We start from the raw sequence: 27,913 nt of genomic DNA on the forward strand, positions 1-27,913 counted from the left end.
CCAGGATACCCCTCACAGTCACTTCTGTCCTGGGTTGGGGCAGACACACTACACCAGAGCCCCAAAGCACACCTGGGGACCAGACCTGGTCGGCTGCCTATCACCATGCAGCTCGTAAGAATGGCTTTTCCGTTTTCCAGTGATGCGGGGGCCTGGGGTCCAAAGAGGAGTATTTCATCACATGGAAATGATAAGAAAGCCATATTTCAGTGTCCAGAGATAAAGCTTTATTGGCACATGGCCACACCTCTGTGGCCACTCACCCCACACAGGCAGGGTTGAGTAGTTGAGAAAGGAACAGTGGCCCGTGATGAGGGTATCTGGTCTGTCTTTCTGTTGAGAGTCAACTTTTCCATCTCTGACCCCAACAGATCTTTGTTTACAATACATTGAAGTTGGGACTTCCCTGGTGGTCCAGTGGTTAGGACTCCGCACTTTCACTGCAAGAGGGCAAGGGTTCAATCCCTGGTCTGAGAACTAAGATTCTGCATGCTGTGCATTGCGACAAAAAAAGAAACAAACAGAAAAAAGATTTAAACTAACTGTTCACTTAGAGCAAGATATGAAACAAAGGACAAATAAGGGCTGAAGATTTGGCAGAAGTCGCCTAAGTTCACCAGTGATGCAAGGTGTTTGCAGAACAGCTGGATCGTACAGTTTTGTCAGCACCCACCCCACCCCCCTCCCCACCACCCCTGTCTCCCTCCTGGGCATGCCTGCCAGCCAGGGAGGCTTTATGTGCTGCGTAGTCACTTGCTTGTGTCCCTGAAGCCGACAGGAGGAGCCATTCTGATCATGCACATGGACGGGCAGGGGGCGTCTGGCCCCAGCTGGCCTGCACCGGGCCCTGAGCTTCCCGTCCTCCCATCTCACCCTCCAGCGCCTGGGCCATGTTCCTAGACCGGCCCCAGCAGCACCTCCAGCTGGTCCTCCTGCCCCCAGCCCTGTTCATCCCTACCACTGACAACGAGGAGCAGCGGGCGGCCTTCGCCAGGGCTGTGCCCAGGGATGTCCAGCCATACGTGGTATATGAGGAGGTCACCGACGTGTGGATCAATGTAAGAGCTGGGGTGTGCAGGCTCTGTCCTACCGCACCTCCTGGTTTCCCATGTCCCCGCGCCCAGGTCCCCAGCTCCTCAATGTGGAGAAGCCAGCTCAGGAGGGAGGGTTGGCGGGGACCGCCCTCTGGCCTGGCTGTCCAAGCCTCCCCTTTGTCAAAGAGACACAGCCCAAGTTTCCCCCCACCCACTCCTGCCACAGCCCCCACTTATGACATGTCCTCTCTCTGCCCGGACAGGTTCACGACATCTTCTACCCCTTCCCCCAAGCAGAGGGAGAGGACGAGCTCTGCTTCATCCGCGCCAACGAGTGCAAGACTGGCTTCTGCCACCTGTACAAAGTCACTGCTGTCCTGCAGCCCCGCGGCTACGACTGGACCCAGCCCTTCAGCCCTGGGGAAGGTGAGCAAGCCCAACTGATACTTACTCACCACTCTTGCCTGCGGTTCAAGCAGGTGGTTCAGTGCATAGCTTTTTCACGGGTCCCACCCCACAGGGAGTGGATGTTTATGATTAAGAGACTGGCCTTTCCTAATGCCGTTCCTGGTCTGGAAGGGCTGTCACAGCCACGACTGTTTCTTTTGGCAGCAGGGTTCATCCAGCACCGACTGCATGCCAAGGCCCTTTGTGTACCAAGGCTGTGCCATCTGACCCTTTATAGGAGAAGCTGCCCTGCCTTGCACACAGGGAGGGTCACTGTAGAAAGAGACAAGTGTGGACATCTCTGCTGTAGAGAGGAGGCAGGCAGACATCCAGAGACTGTGAAAGGCACCAGGAGGCCTGGAGCACATCAGTGGATAACGTGACACAGGGCAGAGACCTGTAGCAGAGGTGGCCGCACAGTGCTCCAGGCAGAGAGCCCAGCCGGTGCAAAGGCCTTGGGGGGTAGGACCCGGCCTGGTGTGGGGGAGGGACAGTGAGGAGGCCCATGTGGCTGGTGCAGAGTAGTTGGGGGGCAAGGGAGGGAAGGCCTGGTGTGGTCGGTAGGACCCTCTGGACCGTGAGAAGCATGGGCTTGAACCCAGAAGGCTCAGGAGCACAGAGTGAGTTGGAGCAAGGCAGGGGAACCAGCAGGCTGTGCCATCACCCAGGCCCGCTGGGGGTCTTGGGGCGGCTTGGTAACAAGAGGCACAGAGGCTATAGAGCCGGAGCAGTACATCATCGGCAGGGCCACCAGCCCCAGAGGAGGCCCGTGCAACTCGGCTCCCCATGTGGGCCCAGCAGTGAAGGCATCGGGGAAGGTGTGGGGGCAGGCAGTGATGCACCCACCTCGCGGTGAGTGAGGGGCAGAGGAGTGTTTGTCTCTCCTGGGTCCTCTGGTGATGGTCGCTCAGCCCAGGTCTCTGTTCTGTACACCCTGTGGATCTGTGTGGGGACATCTGACCCTCCATAGGAGACGTTGACAATAGTTTGCTTCAGACCCAAGAGAATAGAAAAGATCTGTAACCACTGCTCATAAACTGTTTTTAATATAAAATTTCTAACACATGGCAAGAAACATTACATATTGTTATTTACCTGATAAGAACTCTAAAGCGAGGACTTCCCTGGTGGTCTAGTCGTTGAGAATCCACCTGCCAATGCAGGGGACACAGGTTCAATCCCTGGGTCAGGAGGATTCCACATGCTGCGGAGCAACTAAGCCTGTGTGCCCTGGAGCCCGTACTTCTCAACACAATGAGAAGCCCGCTCACCACAACTAGAGAGGGCCCACGTGTAGCAACAAACACCAAGCACGACCAAAAATAAGTAAATAAATGTATAAAAAAGGAGATACCTACCCCCCCCCCAAAAAAAAACCCCAAAAAACCTACTGTAACTCCACTGAGCCTTTGCTTAGTCCCAGAGTTTAGTCAAGACCTGGTTCCCAACCTGTCCTAACCAGTCACAAGTCCAAGGCCTGGAAGGAGGTAGTTTGGCCCGCGGGGTTCTAAAATTGGGCGCCTTTTTTTTTTTTTTGGCCTTATCAGTCTGCATGTGGAATCTTATTAATAGTTCTCTGACAAGGAATCAAATCTACACCGCCTGCAGTGGAAGCTTGGAGTCAGGAGAAGCTCAGAGTCCTAACCACTGGGCAGCCAGGGAAGTCCTGAAAATTGGATGTTTTTGATAAAAATGCCGATCTCAGGTCTGCGTCCCATGCCGGGGGCCCGGCTGTTCCACCTGCCTGTCCCCCAGCTGCCTGGGCTTTGCAGTGAGTCCATTTTGTGCTTTGAGTCCGCGTCACAGCTTCCCCGGGCCCCTTTCACCTCTTTTCCTATCCTTCCAGATGAATTTAAATGCCCCATCAAGGAGGAGATCGCACTGACCAGCGGCGAGTGGGAGGTTTTGGCGAGGCACGGCTCCAAGGTACCCGAGTCTCCACACACACCTGTATACATACACGTGCACAGACACACACACACAGTCCTGACCCCTTCAGACCCTGAGAGCCTGTGGCTTCTCCTCCACCCCCACGCCCCCCACCTGGCCACCCGCTCCTGCTCTGCAACTCAGGGCCATGGGGGCTGCACTTCCCACCAGCAGGAGATCCTGGGTCCAGAAGCAGGGTTGTCTGCGTTTCCTTTGTTGGATCCTGGTGGTTGGGGCCTGGCCCATTCTCCCTGCCACCAGGAGTGTCCACTTGGCCTCCTTTGGCTGCATGAAGCTACCTGTGGACAATGGTGGGGCCCACCGTGGAACCACCCTGCATTCATCACTGGGGGCCAGGTCTGCAGAATTCTTGATTTTATGGAGAGACCCCTTAATCAGACGTCCTGGAGCCCTCCCACCCTCCCAGCTTTTATAAAGGTCTCCTGGTCCAAAGACTCAGACAGACCTAAACTGTCCAAGTGCCCAAGAGGAGATGTAGGCCAACCTTTTTAAAGCCCAGAGCTGGGTGGCCTGTGTGCTGCCAAGAGAAGGGGTCTGGGCACTCCTGGGCAGGGGGCAGAGAGGGCATCCATTACAGTGTCAACCTGCACTTCATTTGACCTGACAGCCCCCATTCTAGGCAAGAGCACCCAAGGCACACCCGGGTTAGCACACAGATGTGCACTGTTTATACGGTAGAAAATAGCAGTCTGACTTGGAATGTAATGTAAGGAATAATGTAAGGCACTGTGCCCATGACAGTGGGACCACAGCTGTCCCTACTGGCTGGCTCTGCTGTGCTTGAGTCTTGCTGGAGGCACCCCTGGGCTCATGGCCTCACTCGGCCCAGCCAGCCAGGCACTAAGACTGGGTTTCCTTGCTGTGACATGTGGCCATCAAACAGCTCCAACCCTCCCATCTCCACAGCAGTATCTCCCTCAGTGCTGTGGACACTCGGGGCAACTGTGGGCACTGTGGGTGTGGAGCAGCCTCCCTGGCCCCCACCCCAGCTGTGATGACCACAGATGTGTCCAGTGGCTGCCAAATGGCCCGGGGTGCGAGTGCCCCAGGTGAGAACCCTGCTTTAAAGTACTTTGAAGGCCTTTAGCAGCTGGCAGACACACAGGACAGTATTAAAATCTTTCTCTCGGGACTTGCTGGGTGGTCCAGTGGTTAGGACTCAGTGCTCTCTCTGCCAGGGCCTGGGTTCAGTCCCTGGTAGGGGAACTAAGATCCCACATGCCCTGCTCATGGCTGGAAAAAAAAAACAAAACTTTTCTTCGTGGTCAAAGTTTAACCCTCTGCACACCCTATCTTTTTACCTAGAAATTTTCTTTAAAATAAAAAAGCAACATTTTAAGAAAGAAAAAAGGAAAGAATGCCCTTTGCCGTCCCTGCCCACAGCCACATGCTCCACCCTTGTGTCCCGGGTCTTGAGTGGGTCCCTCACCTGGAGACCCTCCTTCCCACCCACACAGCTTCTCGCAGTCTTGGTGACAAAACCAGCACACGACTTCACTACAGGTGGTTTGGGATTTTCTGATGACATCCTCCATTTTCAGAAAACCTGCATTTATTTTCCAGTGAGCACATGACAACCACCATATCAGCATTTGTTGTAAAAATTGAACTTCTCTATACGGTCCCCTTCCATCCTCACCCCAGGCCCCCATGACCTGCCTCCGTCCTCAGAAGTGACCACAGTGGGGAATCACTATAGGTCTTTCCTGTTTGCACAGGAACATGAGTATTTTAGAGGGTTTGTAGGGTTGCACGGCTTCTTGTGGCCCCAGGGAGGTGTTCTGTAAAAGTGGAGCCAGCCTGTCTTTAGGACATTCCGGCTGTCAGCTCTCTCATCTGAAGAGCACTTGGGGCATCGCTGTGCCTTCATCTGGAATTTGCCCCTCCACTGCCATCCTTGGGAGCAGTCCCCAGGCACAAAGGCCTGTTCAGAACATCTGCTGCACAGTCAGCCCCGCAAGGCAGTGCCTCTTCCGTCCCCAGGACGAGGTTCTTTCTTCCTCCTCCTGAGGTCACTGCCTGAGAACCACGCCCAGGTCTGATGGGCTTTTCCTCCGGGAAATAGCGGGGCAGGGAGTTAACACTTCTTAACCCTGAGCACTTGGGTCAGAGGGTGGGCTGTCCCCACCGGGGACCAGGACTGGGGGCTGCTGGACCCAGGACAGGCTCTCCCTCAGCCTCGGTACCCCCACACTCTAGACCTTCAGTCCCCCTCCGGCGGCTCTGGGCCCGCCTGGAAGGAGCTGTCCAGACTGGGAGTTCTGATTCCAAGTCGGACCAAGGACATGTGGTTAGCCCAGCTCTAGTGGAGTGGGCTTCTTCCCCATGGGATCCAGGACCGTCTCCCAGACAGTTCTCCAGCCGGCGGGCTGAAGCCAGCTCTGGGAGAACGGTCCTCCCTGTTCACAGAACACTGAGCCCTCCCAGGGGGTGGGGAGGGAGGCCCCGGGGGCCATGTCACCAGGAGCCCCCATGCCACCTGCAGATCTGGGTCAATGAGGAGACGAAGCTGGTGTACTTCCAAGGCACGAAGGACACGCCCCTGGAGCATCACCTTTATGTGGTCAGCTACGAGGTGGCCGGCGAGATCGTGCGCCTCACCACGCCCGGCTTCTCCCACAGCTGCTCCATGAGCCAGGTGGGCCCCTCCCCAATGTGCCCTCCCTTGGAACATTCCAGGATATCAGGCAGCAATCTGGAACATGACCACAGGGCCACCCTTGACCCAGACAAGTAGCCAGTGTAGTCTGCTGGCTGTAGGACCAGCAAGATGGGCAGGTCCCTCAGTCAGCACCCAGGGCCCCCCCTGGTCAGGGGACAGGCTCTTCTCACCTCTCAGGGTAGGGGTGGTGGTAACAACAGGGTCACACGAGCAAACACACCACACGGGGTATAGACGGCAGGCAGTTAATGCAGGTGGGGGTGATGGGGGAAGGTGCCAGCACAGCGTGGGTGATGGGAGGCACCCCGTGGTCTCAGCGCCCCATCCCGCCTGCAGAACTTCGACATGTTCATCAGCCACTATAGCAGTGTGGGTACGCCACCCTGCGTGCATGTCTACAAGCTGAGCGGCCCTGACGACGACCCTCTGCACAAGCAGCCCCGGTTCTGGGCCAGCATGATGGAGGCAGCCAGTGAGTAACCCCAGACCCCCGAGACCTTGACCGAGTGCATCGCTGCCCGAGCCCTGGTGAATAACGTGGGTGAGCGCAAGGCAGCAAGTGGCCCAGAGCCCCAAGAACCAATCAAGTGTAACCACAGCCCCGAACTGTCCCGTGGGGCCCCCAAGACAGCCTCAAGTTTCTGTGCTGCCGTCCCAAAGAGAGCACATGCAAAGGGCAGGAGCCGGCTCTGCCAGGTGGAGGGGTCCCTACATAGAGCCAAGTGCACCTGTGCAGAGCCCCTGCCTGGGGTTGGTCACTAGGGGCCTCAGGGAGTGGGAGGCAGCTGGTCAGTTAACCCAGGTTGGGAAGATCCCCTGGGGAAGGAAATGGCCACCCACTCCAGTATTCTTGCCTGGAGAATTCCATGGACAGAGGAACCTGGCAAGCCATAGCCCGTGGGGTCACAAAGAGTCAGATACGACTGAGCGACTAATACTTTCAACACTTTGAATGGGCTGGAAAGCAGTCTCTTATCATCACTGCTCCCAGAACATGAGTAAATAAGCAGTCTCCTCCATCTGACAGCGCAGTCCTGGAACTTGGCCCTGGTTCACAGATGAGGAAGCTGAGGGAAGAGAGGGGCCTGACAAGGTGCCACCCAGCACTGAACAGGGGCAGCGAAGGGGGCTCAGGCGTCCTGATGCCCAGCCCTGGATGTGCAGGCAGGCCCATGGGGACACTGTTTTCCCCCAAAGCCTAATCTGGCTGTGTTTGTGGGTCACCTCTGTGAGAAGTGGGCAGACTGGCCCCCTGGCCACACCTGACCACGCTCAGTCGTTTCAGCTTCATCTGTGGCCGCTCTGGGCGGCCGCAGCAGAGTCAAGTGCACACAGCCCTTCGTGGCCACAGGTCCCCCAGCCACAGATTCAGCCAGCCACAGAGCATGCCAAAAGGCAAAACCTGACTTGTGCATGGCAACCGTTTACGTAGCACTTACACTGTGTTTACAACTAGTTACGTAGCGTTTGTGTTGTATCAGGTATAATAAGTAACTCAGGTGACTGAAAGCACACGGGAGGGTGTGTGTATGACATCTTATATGAGGGACTTGAGTATCTGCGGCTTTTGGTATGGGGGGGGGGGGTGCCCTGGACCCAGTCCCCTGAGGATACAGAGGGACAAGTGTGGTGACAACCCAGACACACAGAATGTCTCTTTTGCACGTAAAACCAAAAATATTACCTGGCCTTTTGTAGTAAACACTGTGGACCCCTGGCCTATATCACTGTTGACTCATTTGCCTTTTAAATTGACACCCTGTTTACTTTAAGAAACTTAAAATCTCTTCACCACTGGATTGAAAAGCGAGTGTTGCTTTGCAAAAACAGAGGTAACCATAAAAATCAGAGAGAAGACCCCTCCCCCCACCATAAAATCTATCTTAATCAGATCCCAGAGCTGCTGTCACCTCCAGGGGAGAGGAACTAGTGTCGAGGGCTCCAGAGAGGGTCCCAGACCAGACTGTGGCCTGACCTGAGCAGACACTCAGGGTGCAGGTCACTTCCAGCCTGCAGACTCTGTAACTGCCAGGAAGCACAGAAGACGGGGTGTTTCTGGCCCACCTTCTGGGTTTGGGGGAGTGTGGGTTTGGCCAGACGTGGGCCCCACTCAGATTTGAGCCTGCCTTGGCTCACCCTGGCCCTCAGAGCCACAGCCACTCTGTCTCCACAGGCTGCCCCCCGGATTACGTGCCTCCAGAAATCTTCCATTTCCACACGCGGTCAGACGTGCGGCTCTACGGCATGATCTACAAGCCCCACGCCGTGCAGCCGGGGAAGAAGCACCCCACTGTTCTCTTTGTGTATGGAGGCCCACAGGTGGGCACGCCCTTCCCCCATACTCCCCCTCTCCACCCAGGGCTCGAGGGGCCCCTCCTAGTGCTGCTTCCCGTCCCCACTGACCACACGGGATTCTTGGGGACCACCTGCTCGCTGCACAGCCTCCTCCCCCGCTCCACCTGCTGATACTCTACATCCCTCTGGGAAGCCCCCCAAACCCCATCTATGTGTCTGGGCCACCCACCCAGCAGTGACGCACTCTTACCCTTGGTCACCAGCTTGAAGCCCTGGGCCCAGCCCTCTGAGAACGGGACAGGCCAGGCAGGCAGGTTGGCAAGCAGGTGCATCTAAGACAGTGGTTCTCAGCTGGGGTGGCTGTCCCCCAGGAGACACTTGGTGACATCTGGGGACATTTGTAGTCATCACAGCTGGGGTGGGGGAGCTCCTGGCATCTAGTGGGTGGAGGCTGGAGGTGCTGTCAACACCCTACAGCCAGCAGGACACCACCCGGAACTTGATGAGGCCCCAACATGAATTGTGGTGAAGTAGGGGACCAGCATAAGCCACATTACTTGGGGGATACACCGCCTGGCACCACCAGCCTGCCAGCCTCCCCATCAGCTTCTGTGTCTGTTTCTAGATATAACAGGGGGGTAGAAAGGAGACAAACGTAGCTGAAGAGAGAGGGGGTAATCCCAGGGAGGGCCTGGGACAGCGGCCTCCTCTCGGAGCATCCACAGGCTTCATGATGGAGCGCAGGCCTCCTCTTTAGACTCACATCTGCCTTGCCTTCCCCACAGGTGCAGCTGGTCAATAACTCCTTCAAAGGAATCAAGTACTTGCGGCTCAACACCCTGGCCTCCCTGGGCTATGCTGTGGTCGTGATTGACGGCAGGGGCTCCTGTCAGCGAGGGCTTCGATTTGAAGGGGCTCTGAAAAACCAGATGGTAATGTCTCTTCCCATTCCCTTCTTGTGTGGTGAAAGTGGGGGGACCTGGGGTTTGGGGGCGGCCCTGAAGCATCTTCCTCAAGGACAGTCCTGGCCAGGGTGTCAGTCCTAAGTGGGGCGGCCTGTGGAACTAGAGAAATGTCCACTCTGCTGCTCAGCTCTGAGCGGTGCCCCATGGGGAGACAGATACACATATGCCCCACCTGGTGCCTAAGACCCAGATGCAGCCAGGCATGTCAGTATAGGCCCGATCAGCAGGAAGCCCCAAGGGCTAGGCCAGACAGGCACTGGTGGCTGTGGAGGTGGTGCTAGCGGTGGTAAGGATGGTGGGGATGGTGGGGGTACTGATGGTGGTGGGGGTACTGATGGTGGTGGGGGTGATACTGGTGATGAGGAGGAATTTGATGGTGATAGTGGTGGTGAGGATGGAGATGGTGGTGGCGGTGGTGGTGAGGGTGGTGGGGGTACTGATGGTGGTGGGGGTGATGCTGGTGATGAGGAACTTGATGGTGATAGTGGTGGTGATGAGAATGGAGGTGGTGGTGCTGGTGGTGGTGAAACACCAGCTGTTTGAGTCTTGGCACACACCAGGCCTCTGAATACAGGGCACCTCGCATCTCATTTCATCCTCACACCCACTGTAAAATCTTCATGTTAACCTCATTTTGGGGATGGGAAAACTGAGGCCCAGAGAGGGGATGTGACTGTATCAGAGCCAGCCAGGAGATGGCAGGGCAGGGTTGGTGCCAGGTCTGGCTGACCACCACCCTGAGAGGTTTGCATGGGGCCTGGAGAGAGGGTGACTTCCAGAGAGGGCCTCCTGCGAAGGAAGGGAGACAGTGGGGCATGGGCCTGGGAGGAGGCCACTGAGGGGTACCTGGCCTCATCCCCCAGGGCCAGGTGGAAATCGAGGACCAGGTGGAGGGCTTGCAGTTCGTGGCCGAGAAGTACGGCTTCATTGATCTGAGCCGGGTGGCCATCCACGGCTGGTCCTACGGAGGCTTCCTCTCGCTGATGGGGCTGATCCACAAGCCCCAGGTGTTCAAGGTGGGTCCCGCCCCGCCTTCTCCCCCATCTGCCAGCGCCCCCGTGCCCCTTGGAGCCCGCCCCCCCGGGGGAGGCATCTCGGCAGGGGCCTTGCCACGTGGCTGTTTCTCCCCGCAGCAGCCCCACGGGGCCGAGCCCCCCTCCTCATTGCCCGCCACTGCTGACCCCAGGATGGCGTCCGGCTGCACAAAACCCCGCCAGCAGCTCTCTGTGGGAGGCTGAGCTCGGGACCCCGGCCCCGGACGGGCAGAGGTGGGGCATGGTGTGGAGAGCGTCGGGGGAGGGGCCCCCAGGCCGGCGGCGCTGCCAGGGCGATGAGGAGGAGGAGGCAGGAAGGCAGTGGGCCCAGGGAGGGGCCGAGTCCAGCCTGAGCGCTCGCCCAGCTCACCCACCCTCCCACGACAGTGCACGGTTCACGGGGGAGACACGTCGGAGGGCCCCTCCCCGCCAGCCCCCGTGTGCATGCCCGCTCCTCATGTCCTCCGGGGGAGGCCCCGGGACCACAGGCCAAACGCAGGCTCCCAGGACGTGACCTCTGTGTGTGTTTCTCTTTCTCCCGCCACCCCTTCACCCACGGTGGCCCCCAGGTGGCCATCGCAGGCGCCCCGGTCACAGTGTGGATGGCCTATGACACGGGCTACACAGAACGCTACATGGATGTCCCAGAGAACAACCAGCTTGGCTACGAGGCGGGTTCCGTGGCCCTGCACGTGGAGAAGCTGCCCAATGAGTAAGGCCCCTTCCGCCCGCCTGCCCGGTCACCAAGGCCGGCCCTCTACTGAAGCTGAGTTCTCCTGGGGCCGGGTGGGCATGGCTTCCACACCCCCTCTCTGTCTGTGCCGGCGCCCCCTCCTCTTCCTCTATCCTCCCTCCCTCACCACTCCTCACAGAAAGCAGGCCCCCAGGTCCTCTTGGACCAAGGAGGGAGGGAAGCCCCCCAGCCCTGCCCCCAGAAACATGGAGAGGAAGATCTACAGTGACACTGCTTTGGACACCCTGGCACCCCTCACCTCCTAAGCACGTGGCCTGCTCTGGGCCCCATGTGTCGGTCTTGAACCCTAACCGCCTCTGTCTTGCGGGTTCTGCCTCAGAACCCACGTCCACAATGGTTGTAAAACCTACATGTGTTGGCCCATCTGTGATATTCCATGTGTGCTTTGGGCACTGGTTTCTGATTCTCCCATTGGAAAGAAAATGGCAGGGCCATTTCTCATGTTCCTTTTGTCTGGTGAACGTCCACCCTGGCCCCACCTTTAGTACCAAGGTTCTTGTCCCAGACTGACCCCGTCCTGGCCTCTCTCCCTGCGAGGCCATTCTCTTCAGTCTAGAGGGTGACCTGGACTCCAGGGGCTGCCATGGTGCAGCCAAGCTCAGAACCCACAGCTCTGCAGCCACTTCCATCCTCTTTTGCATTCATCTCAGTTCACTGGAATAATAAAAGACAGAAGCTTGGTGGTTGCCAGGGGCTGGGAGCAACTGCTCATGGGCATAGAGTTTGCTTCAGAGTGATGGAAATGTTCTGTAACTTAGGATCCACGTGATGGCTACATGACATTATGAATGCACCAAATGCCCCTGAATTTTTCCTTTTAAAATGAGTGAATTTTAAATCATGTGTCACCTTAGTAAGCTATTTTTATGTCAAGATTTCAAAAGGAATCATCCTCCACCACCCATGCCACATGTCAAGTACTTGGTAGCCACTGGTGGTGTTGGGTGGGGCAGGCCTAGCACATTCCAGAAGCTTCTGGGACCTCAGGGCATTCCAGGTACCACCAGCCACACCCTCCCCTCCTGGCCAGGCATCTCCCAGACATGCCAGTCACGCCAGATCATTGGGTTGCTCCACCATCTGCTGCCAAGTTGCTGCTGCTGCCTCCTCACTGCCATGGGGCAGGGTGGGAGAAGGGGGTTCAGCCTCAGACCCTCACCCCAACCTTGTCTTCCAGGCCCAACCGCCTGCTCATCCTGCACGGCTTCCTGGATGAGAACGTGCACTTTTTCCATACAAATTTCCTCGTCTCCCAGCTGATCCGCGCAGGAAAGCCTTACCAGCTCCAGGTGAGTGGCTCCTCCCAGGAGCTCCCAGGGTGGGCAGCAGCGTGGATGGGGAGGGGGGCAGTGGGGGGAACCCATGTCCCTGTCCCCATCCTCACATCTGACTGCCTGGCTCCTCAGGGTAATTGGTAATTACCCTGGCTCTCTGGGTCCCCGAGTCCATTCAGTAGATGTCTCGCGGTCCACTCCGCCCTCTGCTGGCCACCTCTGGGAACTGGGGGGAGCACACGCGTTATTTTAAACCAAGCAGCTAGCTTTGAAGTTCAGAACCCCACCCAGAAAGTATGAGGCATGGTGGTGGCAGGGTGGGGGGGGGGTTACCTTGAACAGGGGTTGGAGAGGAATTCCCTGAGGAGGTGACATTTAAGGATGCTAATGAGTGGGGACTCAGCTAGGCCTAGGGGTCGGCTGTGGAGGACACTAGACACAGGAAATTAGTGAAAGGGAGCAGCTCAGGGACAAGAAACCAGTGTGGTTGCAGCCAGCAGAAGAGTTGAGGACCAGGGCCAGGTGACGAGGCAGGTGGGCCCTCGGGTGGTGGGCGGGGCTTAAGCAGTAAGGGCGGGGTCTCAGGCGAGGGCGGGCCCTCTCGAGAGGGCGGGGCTTTGGTGGTAAGGGTGGGGCTTTTGTGGTAAAGGGCCCGGCTTTGGGAGTGGGTCTCAGGGGAGGGCTGTATTTTTTCCTAAGGGTGAGGAAAAGTCGGTCATCTTTCAGGCAGCCATGTAGACAGGCCCATGGGGCCAGTGGGACATGCACCAGTCAGTTGTCCCAGCAGGAAAGGGGCCAGGAGTGGGGAGCGAGAGGCCTGGTGGACTCCAGGGGCAGGATGTGGTCGGGGGGTTGGTTGGGGGAGGCCTGATGCTGGAGGTAAGAAGGACAGATTTGATTACCTGCTGCTGCCACGCAGTCTTTCTGCTTCCTGGACGCCTTCACGTGCTCAGTCCTGTCAGGGGAGGACACGTTGCCATTCAACAGATGGAAACGCTGAGTGTCGCCGGGCAGGAGGGACAGGCCTCAGGGATCTATGGCTGCGCATGCGCGGGCCGACAGGGCAGGGGGGCGGCGGGGCTCCCACAGGGTGAAGAGCTGTTGGGAGCAGCCCCGCCCCAGCCTCACATGCACCCCCAGCACAGGCCAGCGGCAGCTGCGCTTCAGAGCTGAGGAGTCAGGCAGGGCCAGGGTGGATCCTCAAGTGTCCCTTCTGAGCCTGAAGGCCCGAGTCTCCTGGTTGGGATAGCCCCTCTCTCCCTGAGTGACCACAGGTGGCAGGTCCTTTAACCTTGGGCCTGGTCTCCTTATCTATGAAATGGGCTTGATAACCCCTGCCTCTGAGAGGTGTTGAGGGTCAAATGAGTGCTCTCAGGAAAAACGTTTGGCGCATGGGGGTCTGGAGACTTGTGCCTCTGCCTCCCAGGGGAAGTTGAAAGTGAGACAGGATGCTCCCTTGGAGGGTGGGAGAGGGGGGATGGAGCACACCCACTTTCTGCTTCAGACACCCAGAAACACTTGGCCTGGAGGCTGACAGGCCAAATTTGTTCCCACGTCACATTGTTGCCACAGACCAGGCCTGCGACCGGGGGTTGGGAGCATAGTGGGGAACCAGATGAGCTCCTTGCCCTCACAGCCCAGGAGGAGGAAGTGCCCAGGCACCCAGGACCCAGGGTGGCGTAGAGGGGTGGGTGTCTGTCCCAGGGCGTGCCACTGCCCCGGGCCCTGAAAGAGTGGGACCTATGAAGCTGTGGGAGCAGTAGGACCCAGGAATCCAGGTCTTGATCTCAGCCTGGCAACTCCTCTGAGCTCGGGACAGTATGATGAGACTTGTGACTCATCCAGGATGGATTACTAAGGCAAGGGTAGAGGAGGGGAGATCTCTTGAGCAGTTAGATGTATTCCTAGGGTGTGAAGCAGGTCTCACACCTGCCCCAGGAACCCTCACTCCATGGCCAGAGGCAAGACCCGCCTTGCTGTCTGTCACCATCCACCTCTGCTACTCAGCCAGGTCTCGGACTGGGTGATTCCTTGGGTGTGGCCCCTGTCTCCAGCACACTGCCACTTCCCTCAGGGGATGGTCCCACCCTTGGTTACCGAGGGCGCCCAGGAAGCACTTTGCAAAACCTGGGGCGACGCCCTCCTAGAGCGAGGCTACAGGCCTCGGTGTGTCCAATCCCCAGTGGGGCCTGTTGGTAAAATGCAGTGGCTCAAGTGGAGGGCAGCAAATGTCTCCATGATTTGAAGCCCCAGCCCCTCTGCTGATATGAGTTCCTTACGCTCCCTGGGTTTGGGGGACAGAGGAGCAGCACACCTTCTCAAGGCTTTCATGTGTACTTACGTACCTGATCATCTGGCCCAGGCCACACAGACCCTACAAGGTCTGAGTTTTTCACTCAGCTCTCATGGGGGAAGGCTGTCACCTGCCCAGAATCACTTGCCCACCAAGTTGTCTGTGGAGGGGGGATTCGAACCTGGATCCCTCAGTTCCAGAGCAACACCTCTTCCCAGGGGGGCGAGGGTGGGACCAAGGCCCTGAGGGGAGATGCTGGGAGCCAGACTCAGAGGGCGAGGTTTGGGGTGCAGGGTCCTCGGTGCCACCAGCCTGCCTTCTCTTTCCACCCAGATCTACCCCAACGAGAGACACAGCATCCGCTGCCCCGAGTCCGGCGAGCACTATGAAGTCACACTGCTGCACTTTCTTCAGGAACACCTCTGAGCCCGGGGCCGCCTCAGGAGGGGCCTGCACAGTCAGAGCACAAGTGGCTCCGCAGCCGCCACCGTGCATGCTGGGGGCAGGAGGGACCGAGTGGCCTCGCGGGCCCCGCACCGCGCCTCCTCCCACCAGCCCACAGGACTGCCTGCCCCGGGAGCCACCACCTTTGCCCCCACACCTTTGATTGTTTTTGTTCACGCTCCTGGGTTTTTGGCCTGCTGCTTCTGGGTTGCCAGGATGGAGCACTGAGGCCAACGTCCACAAAGCACTTCCTCAAGCCATCCCTCCACTCCCCATTGTCTGGGAGCCTCAACTCCACTGGGCACTGGAGGCCTGAAGAGACTCAGAGAAGCCTGGCCTTTGCACCATTCACCCCGGGGGCAGGGTCGGGTGGGGGTGGCCAGGCCTAGGCTCGGGCCCAGCCACAGGTGCAGAAGCATGCGGTTGCCTGTCCTCCCCACCTGCGCCCACTTCTTGTGATTTTTTTTTTTTTGGGCAGGGTGTGGGGCGCATTTTATTATTTAAAAGACAGAAAGCTAGGGGTGCCTAAATCTAGAATCTGGGTCTGCCGCTGGCCGCGGGTTCACCCCAGCCAGCACTCGAAACAGGAGCCGTGCACCCAACAGACCCAAGTAGTGTGCAGGGGAGCGGGCAGCCCTCCGGCCCGGCTCTCCCCGGGCTTTTAGGCAGGCTCTGAAATGTGACTGGCTGGGGCTCTGCTGGCCAGCAACTGCTGCCCCGTCTCCAGCCCGGCCATCTGGTCCCACGTTTCTGCCTGGCCCGCACTAACCGGGCTTCCAGGGTTGGGAGTGGAACCCTCCCCGCCTCAGGGTTATCCTTACTCTTCCTTTTCCTCCCGCCAAGAGTTCTGCCAGGGGCGGGTTAAAAAAAAAAAAGAAAACCCAACAAAAAAAAAAAATCCCACCAGAGAGACGAACCACCTCTACATATTATGGAAAGAAAATATTTTTGTCAATTCTTATTCTTTTATAATTATGCGTGTAAGAAGTAGACACATTAAACAATTCCAGATGGAAGCGTTGCCACCTGCCTGAGGTTCCTTCTAAGCTAAACTCCCCAGGGCTGGTGATGGGGGTTCCGTGGGTGGGCAGGGAAGTCCCAGGAGGTGACTGAGCCAAGGGCAGGGCAGTCTTGGCAGTGGTGGGAGAGGGGTTGCTTGCTCAGCCTTGCTGCCCTAGCACAAAATAGCAGGGGGCCCCATGCCACAGCTAGAAGATGCCCAAAGGACAGTCTCAGAGGTCCTGAGGCAGCTCGTGGGTGCCACTGAGGGACCCAGCCCAGGCTGTCGTGGGCAGCCTGGCCCTGACTTCCTTTTGCATCTTTTCTTGTCCAGAGGCTTGATTTGGTGGTTGGAGCATCAGGACACACTGACAAGTGGGGGCAGGGGGCGGACTCTTCGTCTGTCCCAACAGCTGAGAGAGGAGGCTGGAGACCCTGCCCGTGCCGAGCGCACTCGTGGTACTTGAGTGTCTAACGGCACAATGACCTCGGCCCCAGGGCCACCACCCGCTCCATCCTTTGCGAAGTTCCAATTTTATTTTCAATGGCTTAAAGAATAAACCAGGGACTCCCCTGGGTGGTCCAGTGGTTAAGAAATCATGCATCCACTGCAGGGGGCACAAGTTTGATCCTTGGATGGGGAAGTTCCACATGCTGCAGTGTGGCCAAAAATAAATAAACCAGTACAAAAGGGTACAGAGAGGAAAACGATGCCCTCCCCACCTCCATGAGAGGTAAGCCCTCCCCAGTCTCTCGTCAGAAAAATTATTTTCGGCTGTGCTGGGTCTTCGTTTATGTGCTCAGGGTGTCTCTGGTTGTGGCAAGCAGTGGCTACTCTCTAGTTGCGGTGGCTTCTCTTGTGGAGCATAGGCTCTAGAACATGCAGGCTTATGTAGTTGCAGTGCCTGGGCTCAGCAGTTTGGCTCACAGGCTTAGCTGTCCCATGTTATGTGGAATCTTCCCGGACCAGGGATTGAACCTGTGTCACCTGCATTGGCAGGAAAATTCTTAACCACTGGACCATAGGGAAGTCCCCCAGTCTCTCTTTTTAATACCTGCCTTCTGTTTTGCTCTGGGAATGCCATAATTTATTTTGCCAGGCACTTATAAAGGGATAGGATTATTCTGGGCTTTTTGTATAAATCAGGGGTCAACAGACTGTCAAGGACCAGAGAGTAAATATTTCAGGGTTTGTAGGCCAGGCGGTCTCCATTCCAATTGCTCAGCTCTGGCCCTTGCAACTCAAAAGTAGCCAAGGGTAAAGTATAAATGAGTGGATGTGGCTGTGTGCCAATAAAACTTTATTTACAAAGCCACACAGCTGGCCAAATTTGGCCCACAGGTTGTCATTGACCAACCTCTACTACAAAAGATCCTGCGACAAACAGCCTTGTACATGTTTTGGGCATGTCTGAATTTATAGGGTAATTTCCTAGAATTATTGAAAGGCATATTCATTTTTAATTTTGAAGAATATTGCAATATTGCCTTCTAAGGAGAACGCCTCCATGTACACACCTCTTGGTGAAGTGTGCCCCTTGCTCCATTCCTTCAGTGTTGCTCTTGTTCAGTTGCTAGGTCATGTCTGACTCTTTGTGATCCCATGGACTGCAGTACGCCAGGCTTCCCTGTCCTTCACTATCTCCTGGAGTTTGCCCAAGTTCATGTCCATTGAGTCAATTATGCCATCCAATGATGCCATCCTCTATCATCCCTTTCTCTTTTTGCCTTCAATGTTTCCCACCATCAGAGTCTTTTCCAGTGAGTTGGCTGGAAAAGGTGGTCAAAGTATTGCGACTTTAGCCTCAATATCAGTCATTCCAGTGAATATCAGGGTTGCTTTCCTTTAGGATTGACTGGTTCGATCTCCTTGCAGTCCAAGGGACTCTCAAGAGTCTTCAGTACCACCTGTTATTTTTGAAAAGCTTAGGGAGTGAAACACAGCAGCTCACTGTAATCTGAACTCATATTTCTTTTATGTGTGTATGAATATTTTCATGCTTTAAGGCACTTGTTTACTGCTAATCATTTGTCAACCTTTTAAAATTTCTTTTTGGCTTGCAGGATCTTAGTTCCCCAGTCAGGGATGGAATCCAAGCCCTTGGTAGTGAGAGCTCAGAGTCCTAACCACTGGACCACCAGGGAATGCCTTGCCCACCTTTCTTTTGATATGTTGGCCTCATTCATTTGTAGACACTCTTTATATATGAAGGAAATAAGCTCATTGTCATACATGTTGCAAACTGAACAATGTTGCTGATTTCAAAATGTTTGATGGGTAGGAAGCTCAGCCAATGAATGTTAAGAATCATCTCAGGAATAAGAATATATCTTGCCCATAATCCACTGTGAAAGTGGAGAGGCAACTAATCACAAGTCACAGAATGACAGAAGTTGATGAGAAAGGAGTCACTAGGGTTGCCCAGGAGGCTTGGCAGTTGGCAACCCACAACCATCTCAAGCAGAAACTTTTTTTGGGGGGGGCAGGCTGCCTTGTGGCATGCTGGATCCTAGTTCCCTGACCAAGGATCAAACAAGTGCCCCCTGCAGTGTAAGCATTCAAGTTCTATGCACTGGACCACCAGGGAAGTTCCTGTTTGTTTTAAATTAACCATAGACACATAAGAAGTTGCAAAAAACAGTGCAGAGTCTCATGTACTCAGCTTACATCTTACCTAACCCTAATACACTGTCATGCCAAGAACATGATGTGAATACAGCACAATGAACTAAACTCTAGACCTTATTCAGATTTTATCAGCTTTCACAGGCACTCATATATGTGTGTAGTTCTATTCCATTCTGTCACCTGTACAGATTCCTAGAACCACCACCACAGTCAAAATACAGAGCTGTTGGGAAATCCCCTGGTAGTCAGTCTGTTGGTTAAGACTGAGCTTCCACTTAAAGGGACCCAGGTTTGATCCCTGGGCCAGGGAACTAGGATCCCACATGCCTCATATCCAGAAAAAAAAAAAAAAAATATATATATATATATATATATATACAGAGCTGTTAATTTACCACAAGGGAGTTCCTTCATGCACCCTCTATGATGTCCACACTCACCCTGTCTATGGTGTCCTGACCATGGAGACAGAAGCCGTGGCAGTTGTGTTACCAAATCTTTTTTGACTGCTAGATTTCATGTCATGGTTAAAAAGCAGAATCTTGGGAATGATGGTTTTTTTCTTTAAATCCCTTTAGTTTTTTGTTTGTTTCTATTTTGGGTTTTGTTTTATAGGCAAAAAGGAAAAACAGAAACAAGAGGCTGGGGTTCAGTCTGAGAAGACAACACACATACACACACCTACCCCTCTTGAGGAGGAAACTCAAAACTACTCACAACCAAATACCTTGTCACCTACAGTGTTTGGCCACTAATTGAATCCTTCATAGGGATATGCTGAAGGTCAAACACAGGAGGTAGGGAAATGGAGACATCAAAAGAACTGCCTTGTGTCAAACACCAAATAGTCTGCTGTCCTCCGATTTATGGAGCCAATTCCTAACAGGTCCACGGCACCCAGCTGCAAAGAGGGAAGCATTTCTTAACATGAGCAGGTACCCCCACTCAGAACAGGCTGTAAGAAATAAATGTGTTGTTTAAGCCAGCCAGTCTGCGAGATATTGCTGTAACAACCCAGACTAAGGCAAGGAATTGGTCCTGGATCCCAGTTGCCTTTCGACGTCTTGGTCTCCTCATTCTGTGATGGTTCCTCAGCCTTTGTCTTTCATGACATTTTTAAAGAGAACTAACTGCCAGCTACCTAGGTCGAATGTCCCTCAACTTGGGTCCCTCTGGTATCTGCTCTGATCAGATTGAGGCCGTGCATTTTGCACAGAAATTCCACGGAGATGCCACTCAGAATGTCCTTCTCTGTATCCCATGGTGGCTCCATGAAGTCACTGTCTTTTTTTAACGACGTTGACTTTGCTCAATGGGCTAAAGATGGTGTCGCCCCTCTAAAATTACTACTTTTCTCTTTGTAGCTATCATGTATCTCGGGGGAAAATACTTTGAGATAATGCAAAAATCCTCTTCCCCACCAGTTTTTGGCATGGATCCACGAATCTTGGAGTAACAATCAAAGAGTTGTTTGCTCAATGGTGATCTTCCATTTCCCTCATTCTGCCTACATGCATTAACCTGAATTTCAGTGGTGCTCCTTTATATCCTTCATTCGTTGTACACGTACTAACTAGAAGAGTTGAAGGGTCAGTCACTTACCTAGTGAGGGACGAATGGACCCCAAACCAAGAAACCTGTTTCAATTCCATCAACCCCAGAACGCTCCTGGGACTTCCAAGCCCCGCCCCCAAGATGGCAGCCCGGGTAGGAGGGGCGGGGCCTTCCGGATCACGTGGTCGCGCCGACGACGACGTGGCCTCCGCCTGACTCCCTACGTGTCCCTCACCGCGCTCCGTCCGCCGTCCCTGCCCCCGTGAACCTGATCCCAAGATGGCAGCGCCCAGCGGAAGAAGGAATGGCAGCGGCGGCGCGAACTTGTGGGTCTCGTTGCTCCTGGCGGCCGTGGCGCTGAGGCCGGTGGAGGCGGTATCCGAGCCCACGACGGTGGCGTTTGACGTGCGGCCTGGCGGCGTGGTGCATTCTTTCTCCCAGAACGTGGGCCCTGGGGTACGTGCCTCAGACACCGCGGGGGCTTGAGGGATGGTGCTTGGCGGGGCATGGCCTGGGGAGGGGGTGCTGACCGGTGGGGGCGGGACCAGGAGGGCAGCCCCGGTAGGGGCAGGGCCTTAGGTTAGGGGGCGGGACTTGGTAGGGAAGCTGGAATGAATGAAGAGGAGGCGAGGCTCCTGGGGGCTGGCTTCTTTGAGGGGGCTGGGTCACTAGCCTCAGTCCCTAACTCATCTCACTTGCCCATCGTGCCCAAGCAGCCCCATCCCTCAGACCCAAGTGTTGTTCTTCAGTCGCTCAGTTGTGTCCGAGTCTGCGACCCCATGGACTGCAACATGCCAGGTTTCCCTTTCCTGTACTGTCTCCCGCATTTTGCGCAAACTCTTGTTCATTGAGTCAGTGATGCTATCCAACCATCTCGTCGTCTGTCGTCCCCTTCTCCTCCTGCATTCTGTCTTTCCCAGCATCAGGGTCTTTTCTAATGAGTCGGCTCTTCGCATCAGGTGGCCAAAGTACTGGAGCTTCAGCTTCAGTATCAGTCATTCGTCCTTCCAATGAGTATTCAGGGTTGATTTCCTTCAGGATTGTCTGGTTTAGACTCAAGTGAGCCCCTCCTTATTGGAGGGCATGATGGGCCCAGAGGTGGGGAGAGGAGAGCTGGAAGCCCTGGGGCATATGCCTCCAGGCCCCACAGAAGGTCGTTCTGCCTCAGCTCTGACCAGGAAGGAAGTAGACAGATGTTGCTCTTTTCTTCCATTGCACAAGGTCCCCCATCTTTTTCATTGAAATCTGAGGCCAGACCCTCTTTATCTAGAGGCAGCAGGCCTAGGTCTAGTCTAGCCCATCCTCAGCTTGTTGGAGAAATTGCTTCCTCTCCCAGTCCTGCTTTCCAGTCTAACAACGATATCAATAGTCATTATTTGTTTATTACTTCCTTACAACCCGATATTGTGCCAGACTCTTTATGTGAGGCCCATTTTCCAGGTGAAGAAACAGAAAGCTTTGCACTTGCCCAAGGCCCACAGTGGAGCAGAGATGGACCCCAGGTGTCCCTACTTCCGGATTTCATGTTCCTAAATGGGTGGGTGGTGGAGGAGATGTGATCTCCCCCTTCTGGAAGCCACATGGGTTGTTTGTCCAGAGCCAGAAGCTCCCCAAGTGGGGAGGCTGGTGGGGAAGTTCCAGGCCTCCAAGGATATTGGCCTCCAGGGACATCAGCCAGAAGGCTCTGACTCTGCCTCCTTCCTCTGAGTGTAGATACTCAAAAGCAGGATCTTCTTGATTCTGGATCTCAGAGGGACATTCTGAGACCCTGAACCTCCAATGCTATCTACTACTGAGTTATCTGCTACTGAGACGTTTTCCCTTCAATTCTCTAGGACAAATATACCTGTGTGTTCACCTATGCATCTCAAGGAGGGACCAATGAGGTGAGTTGTTCAAAACTCCATGTAGTTTAGTACGACAGCATCCATTGTCATACAGACCTGCTCTCTAGAGGACACTGGACTATTCTTGCCTAAGCTAAAAGATAGTGCTCAAGTCCAATGATGATGGCAGATTCTACTCATAATTCCATAGAGTGAACAGACATATGGACAGAAAGAGGGATGTGAGACCTGAATCTGCCATTCTCATGAGCCTCTGTGAGCAGTATCATGTTCGTCTTCTGTGCTGAGTAACACGGACTGAACAGCTTAAAACAGTGCCCAATTATTATTGCATCATTCTTTTTTTTTTTTTCCAGTTATTTATTTTGGCTACCCTGGGTCTTTGTTGGGGCATATGGGCTTCTCTAATTGTGGTGCATGGACTCTGGAGCACGAGGGCTCAGTAGTTGTGGCACGAGGACTTAGTTACAGTGTGTGAGATCTTAGTTCCCCAACCTGGGATGGAACCCAGGCTCCCTGCATTGGGAGCACAGTCTTATCCACTGGACCACAGAGGAAGTACCTATCCCACGGTTCTGAAGGTCAGAAGTCCCTGTCGGCTCAGCTGGATGCTTCACAAAGCCAAGATCCAGGTGTCAGCCCGGCTGGGCTCTCACCTGCAGGCTCTGGGGAGAGCCCTCGTCCAGACCGATCTAAGTTGTTGGCAGAATTCCTTTCGGTGTGCGACTGAGGTCCCCAGTTCCTTGCTGGTTGGTTTCTCCAGCTGATGGCAGAAGACGGAGTGAGAGAGATTGGAAGCATAAGACAGGCATAGTGCACCAGAGCAGCACAGCTGACTTTGAGGAGGTAGGATGTATGACCTCTAGAAGCACAGAGCAGCCCCTGGCTGGTGGCGGGGAGATCAGAGCTTCAGCCCTCCAATCACAAGGAACTGTACCCCACCACAACCAGGTGAGTTAGAAGAGGACCCCAATCTCCAGATCTCTAGGTGGGAATGCAGCCTGGCTCCCACTTTTATTTCATTTTTTTTATTGACCATGCCATGCAGCATGTGGGATCTCAGTTCCCCGACCAGGGATCAAACCCGCATCCCCTGCATTGCAAGGCAGAGTCTTAACCACTGGACCACCAGGGAAGCCCCTGGCTGACACTGATTTAGCTTGTGAGACTGAACAAAGGACCCAGCCCTGCCACACCCAGACTTCTGACCTACAGAGCTGTAAGCTAATGAATGGGCGTGCTTTTAAGCTACTAAATTTGTGGTAATTCTTCACATAATGTAGTGAGTTGAATGAGGTCCTCCAAAATAGATGTGTCCACATCCTACTTCCTAGAACCTGTGAATTTAGACAATGTCTAAGTGTCCTTCAGTGTCTGCTGGAGGACAAAATTACCCCCAGGCGAAAGCCACTGGGCAAGGATGATATGAAGTTGGGGCTTCCCTGGTGGTCCAGTGACTAAGACTCTGCGCTCCGAATGCAGGAGACCCAGGTTCAATCTCTTGTCAGGGAACTAGATCCCACAAGCCCCAACTATGACCCAGCGCAGCCAAATAAATAAATAGATAATTAAAATAAAAGAGTGACATGAAATCCACTTTCCTTATTTTGGATACATCCGATTTGTAAATAAAAGTAAATGACTCCCAGCAACAGTATTGTAATGAAACGTAGTGAACGCCTGGTGACGCCCTTCCCAATGGAACCAAGGGTTGTTGCAGCCCTTCCTCCTGCCGCCAGGACCACGGGCATGCTGGGATTGTTCACCGCTCCCTCAGACACCTCCAGGCCTCACTGCTTCTCCAAGCAGTCCAGTCCACTGTGGGGTGGTGACAGGTGGTAGAACATTCTACCCCAGTCCATACCTCTTGGTAGAGCCATGCCCCATCTCAGGCTCCTGATTAGTCCCAAAGCACCTTCTCCTCATCAGCGCATCCCCTGCCTCTTTGGTTGTGAAAGTGAAACTGTTAGTTACTCAGTCATGTCCGACTCTTTGCTACCCCATGGACTGTAACCCACTAGGCTCCTCTGTCCATGGAATTCTCCAGGCAAGAATATTGGCATGGGTTGCCATTTCCTTCTCCAGGTCATCTTCCCGACCCAGGGAATGAAACCAGGTTTCCTGCATTGCAGGTGGATTCTTTACCATCCGAGCTACCAGGGAAGCCCATGGTTGTGTCCATGGTCAGTTCATTGGATAATAAAATCATGATGTCCCCACCCACCTTGCAGTTTACCAGGCACCCTGAGCGGTGCTAAGCCAGGTACATATCATGTTTCATCTTCAGAACCCTGGGAGGCTGTCATTACCCCCACTTCGCACACGAGGACATGGCAGCCCCTGAGGCTGAGGACCCAGGTCCCCTCAACTGGAATGTGACTGAAGTCCCCAAGGTGCAACCCTTTGACCACTACCCTGAGGCAGGACACAGCCTGCATCACCAGCAGTGCCTCCCTGACAGGATCCTGCGGGTGGACAGTTCACGGGAGAGCCAGGCTCACTCCTGGGACAGCGGCTAGGTCACAAATTCTGAGCCAGCGACAGGCTCAGTTCTTCCATTTCGGATGAGGGAATTCTTCCTGAGGGAAACACGTCAGAGCAGACGTGTCCAGCACGACCTGTTCCAGCAGCACCAGCCAGAACTATGATCATCAGAGACCATGGGCCACCAGTGGAGCACGGGAACATGACAGTGTGACCCACTGGCTCTCTGGCTGCTGGCCCATTGCCCCGTTGGCAGGAAACAGCCCACTGGATCCTCTGTATCCGCCTGTTAGAAATGAGAACTTAAGTCCACACAAAGCTCGCACGTGACTGTTCAGAGCAGTGTGATTTCATCATAGCCAACAAGTGGAAGCCACCCAAGTGTCCCTTAATAGGTGATGAATGAACACAGCGTGGTCCTTCACACACAGGAACATCACTCTGCAATGGAAAGGGGTGAGGCCCAGACGCTCACTACTATGTGGACAGATCCTGAGAACACAATGGTCAGTGAGAGAAGCAGGCACAGAAGGGCATACAGGGTGTGATTCCACTGATGGGAAACGTCTGGAACAGGCCGATCCACAGACACAGTGGTTTCCTGGTTGTCAGGGCCTGGGGGAGAGAGTGGGGGTGACTGCTCATGGGTTTAGGACTTCTTTGGGGGATGGTGAGAATTAGGTAGGGGTTTCCTCTGTGGCTCAAACAGCAAAGAATCTGCCTGCAATGCAGGAGACCTGGGTTTGATCCCTGGGCAGGGAAGATCCCCGGGAAAAGGGAGTGGCTATACAGGTGATGGTTGCACAGCTCTGAAAGTACTAGGAAACACTGAAGTGTGCAATTAAAAAGAGCATATTGTGTATTATATAAACTGTTTCTCAATAAAGCTATTAAAGGTAAGTGAACTGTTGATACACATGCAACCACTCAGATTAACCAGACATGTGTTAGGCGGAGTGAGACAGACCAACTCAGGAGATCATGGCTGTGATTCCACTCAGGTGGCATTGTGCAAAGGCACAACTATGAGGATAAAGCAGATCAGTGATTACTGGGAATTTGCAGGAAGGGACTGACTCCACAGGGATGGTGAATAGACAACTGCAGAGACAGAACTGATCTGTGTCGCAGTTGGGTAACTCAGACACAGGGACTTCCCTGGTGATCCTGGTTAAGATTTCGCCTTCCAATACAGGGGGTGAGTGTTCAATCCCTGGTTGGGGAACTAGGATCCCACATGCCTCCTGACCAAAAAACCAAAACATAAAACAAAAGCAATATTGTAACAAATTCAATAAAGACTTTAAAAATGGTCTACATAAAAAAATCTTTAAAAAATACACAAATGGGTCCATTTCACCATCTGTTACTTATCAATATATCTTAATGAAAAACAACAGCAGTGACAGTTTACATGTATCACTTACACTCAGTCACTTAGATCGTGATCTCCCCAGCCTCCTGGAGAAGGTCACAGAGGCTCCGTCTGAACAGGCTGCCCCAAAACACACCCTCATGTGCGTATCTGATGCCAAAATCTGAGCCTCACCAAGGGCGCCTACCGCCCACCCTAGCCTGCAGCCTCAAGACCACAGTCAAGTTCGTTTAACAGACCACTCAGAGGGAGGTTGGCCGTATTGCTAAGAAACTCTTGGTTTTAATTTAGTTTGCTTTCATAGTCTTAAAAAAAGTTTAAAGATTTGCCTGTCATGGAACTTTTAAGAGCTATGGAAGACCATCCCAGATATATTTCACAGCATAAAACTGTGAGCCCTTGAAACTGTGGGCAGGAGTTTTTTTTCTGTTTTTTTGTTCAATTTTATTTTTTGGCCACACTGTGCAGCATGAGGGTTCTTAGTTTGCCGACCAGAGATCAAATCCACACCCCCTGCAGTAGAAGTGCAGAGTCGTAACCACTGGACCCCCAGGGAAGTCCCGGTAGTTTTTAAATAGAAAATAAATATATGGGTCCACTTGCCTTGCCTGCCCCACCTAAGTAATTGGCTCCGGCCTTCATGCTGCAGGCAGAAAGCTTATAAGTGACCATTTACTTCCATCATAATTAACATAAAAACGGCCTTGTTTTTATTAGTGGAAAAGCTCTAGTGTTAAAACAAATTATCAGCGATTGGAGTCCATCTTTACTCTTTCGGAAAGACAAGACACTCTCATTTTACTAAGCTCAGAAACACCTCAGGCCACCAGACCTTGCATTTGGCCAACTTTTTGGAGGCCCTGAAAATGAGAATAAACTGGTAGTGGTATGTTTTGGAACCATCATAAAGTATTATTATTAATTTTAAAAATGTTTTGGCCACACCGAGTGGTATGTGGGATCCTAGTTCCCTGACCAGGGATCGAACCTGTGCCCCTGCAGTGGAAGCACAAAGACCTAAGTACTGGTCCACCAGGCAAGTCCCTAAAGTATTATTTTCTTAATTAAATTTTTTTAAAAAGCTAATACATGTCATTCAGAAAGAGAAAAGAAAAAAAAAAAATACATGAAAAGCTCTCCGGCACCTTCCATCTGCCCAGCCCCCACCCACATCCTGCATGTTGCCATGGCTATCACAGTCTTGCATCTTCTCTAAGAACTGCTCTGCACTTACACAAGCAAGCATGAGTATACAATCTTTCCTTCTTTTATTTTTGTTTTTATTTTTCCCAATGGACTTTATTTTTTACAGTAAAATTGAGCGGGAGGCACAGGGATTTCCCGTATGCCCGTTCCCCTCACCCATCACCCCTGATCAGAATGCAGCCACTTGGATTTGTGAGGGCCAGTGACCCTGCACTGACACATCAACACCCCAAGTCCAGAGTTGACATCGGGGTTCATTCCTGGTGCGCTGCGGGCTGTGTACATGATGGTGAGGCTGTGTGTCCTGGGTTGACCTGCTGTCCTCTCTCCCCAGAAGTGGCAGATGAGTCTGGGGACCAGCGAAGACCACCAGCACTTTACCTGCACCATCTGGAGGTAAGCCAGGGTCCTGGGGGTGGGATCTCCCCCTCCTCAGATGAGGCACCTTTGCTCTAGGCGGCCCACAGAGTCCTGCAACCCTCTGGGGTGGGGAGAGCTCCCTGGGGGTGGGGGGCTCTCCAGGAGATCACGTTGACACTGAGGCCAAGAAGGGGTTGGGGGGGGCGGGGGGCAGGAGCATTCAGGCAGTGGCCGCAGTCCCGGGAAAGGGGCCAGGCTCCGCAGACGCTGCCCCCTTCTTCATCACCCTCAGTTACATTCATCATTC

At 54.1% G+C, this 27,913-nt stretch overlaps 3 protein-coding genes across 8 annotated transcripts in view; 2 read left to right on the plus strand and 1 right to left on the minus strand.

Moving 5' to 3' along the window:
* DPP9 (dipeptidyl peptidase 9) overlaps positions 1-16,095 on the plus strand; it is a 38,006-nt gene extending 21,911 nt beyond the window's left edge. For 2 of the 3 annotated variants that reach the window (XM_061150634.1, XM_061150635.1), the window contains 11 exons: positions 881-1,058; positions 1,298-1,460; positions 3,328-3,407; positions 5,917-6,069; positions 6,430-6,565; positions 8,267-8,412; positions 9,174-9,320; positions 10,217-10,369; positions 10,957-11,099; positions 12,319-12,430; positions 15,042-16,095. In XM_061150634.1, coding sequence (XP_061006617.1) covers positions 881-1,058; positions 1,298-1,460; positions 3,328-3,407; positions 5,917-6,069; positions 6,430-6,565; positions 8,267-8,412; positions 9,174-9,320; positions 10,217-10,369; positions 10,957-11,099; positions 12,319-12,430; positions 15,042-15,134 — 1,504 coding nt within the window. In that variant the 3' untranslated portion in view covers positions 15,135-16,095. Of the gene's footprint in view, positions 1-880; positions 1,059-1,297; positions 1,461-3,327; positions 3,408-5,916; positions 6,070-6,429; positions 6,566-8,266; positions 8,413-9,173; positions 9,321-10,216; positions 10,370-10,486; positions 10,622-10,956; positions 11,100-12,318; positions 12,431-15,041 lie in introns of those variants that run through there. The other variant, XM_061150636.1, reaches the window with a different exon arrangement.
* On the minus strand, positions 1-20,560 carry LOC133062087 (uncharacterized). 3 transcript variants are annotated; one of them, XR_009694105.1, is made up of 4 exons: positions 20,383-20,503; positions 13,318-13,370; positions 12,564-12,641; positions 1-492 (listed from the first exon to the last, which is right to left on the minus strand). XR_009694105.1 is itself a non-coding variant. In XM_061150637.1 (4 exons), the coding sequence occupies exons 1-4, from the start codon at positions 20,430-20,432 to the stop codon at positions 12,125-12,127; spliced, it is 309 nt and encodes a 102-aa protein (XP_061006620.1). In that variant the 5' UTR covers positions 20,433-20,560; the 3' UTR covers positions 11,770-12,124. The 3 variants fall into 3 exon arrangements, 1 of the variants encoding a protein (XP_061006620.1); XR_009694104.1 differs by lacking the exon at positions 1-492 and adding an exon at positions 11,139-11,795; XM_061150637.1 differs by lacking the exon at positions 1-492 and adding an exon at positions 11,770-12,252 and having other exon boundaries at positions 20,383-20,560.
* Positions 20,556-27,913, plus strand: part of MYDGF (myeloid derived growth factor) — a 12,622-nt gene continuing 5,264 nt past the window's right edge. The window contains exons 1-3 of one of the 2 annotated variants that reach the window (XM_061150640.1): positions 20,556-20,790; positions 22,170-22,220; positions 27,581-27,642. In XM_061150640.1, coding sequence (XP_061006623.1) covers positions 20,614-20,790; positions 22,170-22,220; positions 27,581-27,642 — 290 coding nt within the window. In that variant the 5' untranslated portion in view covers positions 20,556-20,613. The remainder of the gene's footprint in view (positions 20,791-22,169; positions 22,221-27,580; positions 27,643-27,913) is intronic. The other variant, XM_061150639.1, reaches the window with a different exon arrangement.

The sequence above is a fragment of the Dama dama genome, chromosome 9 (assembly GCF_033118175.1).
Source record: "Dama dama isolate Ldn47 chromosome 9, ASM3311817v1, whole genome shotgun sequence".
NCBI classification, from domain to species: Eukaryota; Metazoa; Chordata; class Mammalia; order Artiodactyla; family Cervidae; genus Dama; species Dama dama.